Source organism: Rutidosis leptorrhynchoides, chromosome 7 (assembly GCF_046630445.1).
Source record: "Rutidosis leptorrhynchoides isolate AG116_Rl617_1_P2 chromosome 7, CSIRO_AGI_Rlap_v1, whole genome shotgun sequence".
Taxonomy (NCBI): Eukaryota; Viridiplantae; Streptophyta; class Magnoliopsida; order Asterales; family Asteraceae; genus Rutidosis; species Rutidosis leptorrhynchoides.
Genome location: NC_092339.1, coordinates 87,024,300 through 87,029,814, shown reverse-complemented (window position 1 = coordinate 87,029,814; position 5,515 = coordinate 87,024,300). Strand labels below are relative to the sequence as shown.

General features: G+C 34.3%; 1 protein-coding gene across 1 annotated transcript; it reads right to left on the bottom strand.

Moving 5' to 3' along the window:
• Positions 1 to 703: 703 nt before the first annotated feature.
• On the bottom strand, positions 704 to 2,893 carry LOC139859409 (glucan endo-1,3-beta-glucosidase 1-like). Its single transcript, XM_071848200.1, has 3 exons — positions 2,878 to 2,893; positions 999 to 2,084; positions 704 to 792 (listed from the first exon to the last, which is right to left on the bottom strand). Exons 1-3 carry the CDS (start codon positions 2,891 to 2,893, stop codon positions 704 to 706), a joined length of 1,191 nt encoding a protein of 396 aa, XP_071704301.1.
• Positions 2,894 to 5,515: the final 2,622 nt, after the last annotated feature.

Sequence of the window (5,515 nt, the reverse complement as noted above, 5' to 3'; positions counted from 1 at the left end):
TCGACTACGACCACCAGAGTACCAGAGTCGCTAGAAAAAGGCTACATGAGATAGAGAAAAGGAGAAAAAAGAAGAACTTACATCGAAGAAATAAATAAGCCCTCAACGATGATGGGATGCGAGATCAATCAACCATAACCCCTTTCACCACGAGAACGGCGGTGGAAAAGTGTTACCACCGCCGGAAACTCCTACCACCGCCAAAGATGTATCACAAAGAAGTTTCGATGAGTAAAGAAAGAGAAATAGAAGGGAGAGAGAACCCTTTGACCAGTGTCGCAGAAGATGAAGGAATATTAGGGTTTCACGAAAAGGAACCTCAAAAGGAGTAGATCTAGAGAAACGGAAGTGTTTATCACCGGTAGCGGTAGCGAGAGGTTTATAAAAAAGAAAAAGGAGGAATAGATTGGAGAAAAGGTTGTAATTACCGGCGAGAGATTAAAACTAAAATAAAATGAAGTGCGTTACTCGGCTACAATAAACATGAAAACCAAGTGGTGCGTTGCATTCATTTTACATTCTCCAACTAACCAAGTAGCCATTATGTTAAACCAATAATTAGTTAATTATTACCATCAAAAGTAACAGCCACAATTCTCAAATGAAAACTGTCATTTTAATATTAGTAACTAAAAAGCTACGGTAGCAACTAAAAAGCTACAGTGCATATCTAAAAAATCAGAATTTGATGACAATTTTCTTCTTAATCAAGACCATAGAAGCCCAATTCTTTCTTCACAGCAGCAGAATACTTCAAGAATTGCCCAAATGTAAAATGGCAGTGAAGAAAACCTGCAACAATAACAACCCAAGATTAACCATTTACACCAAATCTTTGACTTTTAATTCAAGTCAAACTTATTAAACTTCATCAAAATTAGTAGTACAAAAAAGTATCAGCAAACCAGTTCAGATTTGACCAAGAACTTAGTATATTAATTTTGTATAATTAATAATAAATCAACAAAAATGAAAAAAAATCAATATGAATTACTTACTTGGGTCAGAATTAATTAGCATTGCAGTCCCACCAAATCCACAAGTTCCACCGTGTTTTTTATTCTTCTGCCAGTAACTATTAAAAGCATAAGAAGCATGAGCAACAATTGAGTCCGGAAAATAACAATTTCCGGTGGGACTGATCTCATCACAATCAGCGCCACCTTCACCGCACGCAAAATCTATCGCTTCCTGCAATGTCTCCGCCGGCACACTTGGTTTCGCCACGCACCACAATCTTTCACGACCAGCTGGTGCCGCCGCTGCCGGCGGTGGCGCAGTTCCGCCGGTGTGGCGAGGGTTTCGATAAGGGTTGCAGGGCGGCAGATCAACTCCGTAATGCGGTGGCGCCGTCATCGGAGGTTGTATCTCCGGAGAAAACGGCGGCGGCGATGTATCTCCGATGAGCCGTGGTAGAGGGCTGATGACGGCGTCGGAAGGAACTGGGTTATCAATCTCCGATGATCTAACGATGAATGATAGTTTTCTTGACCTGGGGTTTGTGTTTTTCAACAAATTAAAAGTTTTTAACTGAAAACCACTCAAATCCGACATGGGTTTTAGGTATGAACTGGAAATTTCAACATTTACATCAAAAAGTTCAAATCTTTGTATAGTATAAGTAGAGTTGATATTTTTCAAGAATTCAAAAATAGGTTTTAGATACGTTTTTTGTAAGCAATTGGGTGTTAACAAAACAGAAACTTTAATATTTTTTTCTAGACCCCACCTAACAAGAGAATGATAAATGTTGCCCATTGCAACAAGAATTACTTTTAAAATGTCTTTAGATACTTTTTCATTTTCATCACATGAAAAAAGACTATTAGACACAACAATTGAGGTTATGTTTGTGGAAGGATAATGAGATAAAACATTTGTTTTAAGCCATTTTTCTGCCATTAAAATGCTGGTTGAGACCTCATAGACCTTTTCTTGATCAACAGATACACCCACTGTGTTTGAGATTGGTACTAGTGTTTTTGGGGTTGAACCATAGTGTTGTAGAGTTAAGATTTGGAACACTTCTTGACCTGTCCCTGAATTAATAAAAAAAATGAAACATGAATTAGAAGATAAGAGTACTAAACAAACAAAACAAAACTGAGTATGGTTTACAATTTAACTGATTAATTTGAAGAAAGTCAAAAAGAGTGAAGAAATTAAAGGGGTAGTAGTGTGTGTATTTGTTGTGTCACAGTGTTGTGTTGGTATTGCCCTGAAAAGTTTTTGGGAAATGGGAAATTCATACGGTACTTCTCATAATATATATGTCAAAACCCTCCAAACGGTAACTTGTGTATTGTGTGTTCAAAGTTGAAGTTTGTAATTCTCCTAGTCATTGTATTGTGTGTTCAAAGTTCAAAGTTTGTAATTCTCCTAGTGAGTGAAGTAGCTTAGTGGTGTTGAAATGATGAATCTAATTGTATTATTATTTGTCATTGTTTCTTAGTGTATGATTAGTTGTGTAGTTTTGTTGTTGATCTAGTAGCAGTCAAGTGTTATAGTCAAGTGTTGCAGTCAAGTCTTGAAGCTAAGTGCAGATGATTTGATGATGTGTTGAAGGATCAAGCCCTTTGTGGATCATGTGTGGTTCAGTTTTTGTTAACATATTTAGTATGGGTTCAAGGTGTACTTATACAAAGATGAGACATAGTTGAGCTTGACATCCATAATCAGGGGCGGATCTAGGATTGGTAGTCACTGGTGTTATCTGTTAAAACCCTCAAAAAATTTCTACTAGATGTCTTATTTCAATGGTGTCACTTAAAAAAATGTACACTATTCAGTGGTGTCACTAGTTAAAAACCCCAAAAAATTTTCACTACATCGCGTATTTCAGTGGTGTCCCGTGCTACCACTGGGCACTATATATACATCCACCCCTGTCCATAATTAAAGGGACTAACCTTGTTGCTTTTGATTCTACAAGGTTGATGGTGTATTTTCTGGTTTAACAGAAAATGTATAATAAAAAAGAATATATTTGTTTTAGTTAGTTATTATCACTTTTATATTCCAGAGTTATAGTCTATCTCGTTTGTATTCCAAATATAGGGTTTTGATTAATCATCATCTCAATCTATTAAGTTCGTGGTTTAATTATGTGTTTAGTAACACATAATGTAATGTTGATTGTTGTTTAAGAAGATAAATAGTTTTTTTAAGTCGGTGATTCGTTTTATATATTCGAAGTTTATAATCTGTTGGTTGAAGAATCAAACACATTGTTTGTGGCTTTTGTTCATGGTATTAGAGCGTCGATTCTAGGCGACATTACGTTTGTTTGGGTAGGATTTGGGTCTAGGGTTTTTGTTGATAAAATAGAAATTAGGGTTTCTTTGATTCTGATTCCCTTGATTGTTCGTGGCTGTTCCAAAACAATTATTTGTCTTCAACTGCTGTTCTAAGCATTCATACCGAGAGTAGGGAGAACTCTGTGAGATCTTTCCTTTATCCCGTTTATTTCATTGCTTGTGTGTGATTATCTAGATTGTTTTAATGCTTTCTTGTAGAAGAGTAGGTCCCAAGTAAGACCTGGAGTGAATTTCCTTAAGAATTCACTTATTTGGATCACTGTGTGGACTACCTTTTAAGGTTCTTTCTTTTCTGCATTTTATAGGCATCTGTGTGTGTTTTATATTTTATTTTATTTTATTTATTGTTTGCTATTATGGCTAAAGATGATGAGAGTTCATTTGGTAGTGATGTTACTCAAATTTTTGTGGACCCTTTTTATCTTAATCCAAGTGATATCAATTGTACATCATTGATATATGTTAACTTAAAGAAACGAAAAACTGCAAATCTTGGGCATGTGTCATGGAACTTGCTTTGCAGACAAAGTATAAAATGGGTTTTATAAATGGAACTTTTGAAAAAAAACAAATATGATGAGGTTCTTGAAAACTAGTGAGACATGTGTGATGTTGTTGTTTTTGTCATGGTTTCTTGGATCCATGTCTGAGGAGTTATATAATGGTCAAATAAGTCTAAAATTGCTTCTAAAGTTTGGACTAAATTAAAAGAAACGTATGATAAGTTTGATGGACCTACGGTGTTTAATTGTATCAAAAAATAAATTCCATAGTGGTAATGTTGTTTCAGATTATTATCATAAACTTAATTCCTCATGGGAACAATATGACACTAAAGTTCAGCTTCCGAGCTATGACTTTTCTTCATCAAAAGAATTCAAAGAACATACAAGTTTAATAAAGCTAATGCATCTTTTAATGGGATTGGATGAGGTTTACCAACTTATTAGAAGTAACATTCTAACCAGAGATCCACTACCTTATGTGAAAACTGTTTTTTCATAATCTCTAAAGAAGAATCACACAGAGGTACTCATTCAATTGAAAAGAAGTCCTTTAGTGAAACTTCTGCTTTCTGTTTCAATTCTTTCAAAGATAATGCATTATAGGAAACAAAGAGTTAAAATGTACCAAGTGTGGTAGGAATAATCACACTATTGAGAGATGTTTTGAGGTCGTTGGATATCCTAGCGGGTTTGGGAATATTAAGTGTACCAAATGTGGTATGACCAATCATACTATTGAAAGATGGTTTAAGGTTATTGGTTATCCTGCAAATTTGAAAAGAAATGTTTTGGTTCTAATTAGAGTTTTAAAGGAAATGCTACTAAAGTATTCTGAAAATCAAGGTTCTAGTAGTTCCACTAGTGTTTCTTTGAGCAGTGATCAAATAGCCAGACACTTAAGCCTTTTTGATGATAAAAATGGATCAAAATCCGTAGCTGCACATGTTGTATGTAATTTTGTCAATTACAATGTGTTTTTTAATTCTAATTTTAAAACCTTTTACTTCTCAAATAAATCTTGTGAGACTATGGATGATATTCATTATTGTTGGATTATAGATTCTGGTGCGAACCAACATATGACTAATTTTGCAAAAAAATAAATAAATAAATAAATAAATAAATTTAAGTCCTTTTTTTTTTTTAATGTTATTGATCTTAACCTCACCGTTGGTTATCCAAATGGAACAAAAACTAAAGGTGACGAAAATTGGGAACCTAATGTTATCTAGTAATATTATTTACATGATGTTCTGGTAGTTCAGACTACCGTGTTAGTTTTTTTTTGTCTATGTATTGTTTAGTCAGAGAAAATAGTTTTTTGTTAGTTTAGATAAAATTGCATGCTATATTCATGACTTGGTGTCAAAGGAGACACAGCTGACTGGTAGTCGGTGTGGTGGTTTATATCTTCTTTATTCTAGTGATAAAGGTATTGTTAGTAGTTCTATCACAAGTAACATAACATTAATAATAATTCTAAAGATTTATGGCATTGCAGGATTGGTCACCGTGTTGATCAAGCCTTAATGATTTTAAAAAAGAAATTTAGTAATTGATAAATTTAACAACATTTGTTATTAGTAACCAGTTTTCTCTCTCTAAAAAATTTCCTCTCCGTACAAGCACCCTTTCTTCCTCATCTTAACCTATTCTCAGCCGCCTACTTTTTCCTCACTTAGATCCATACAT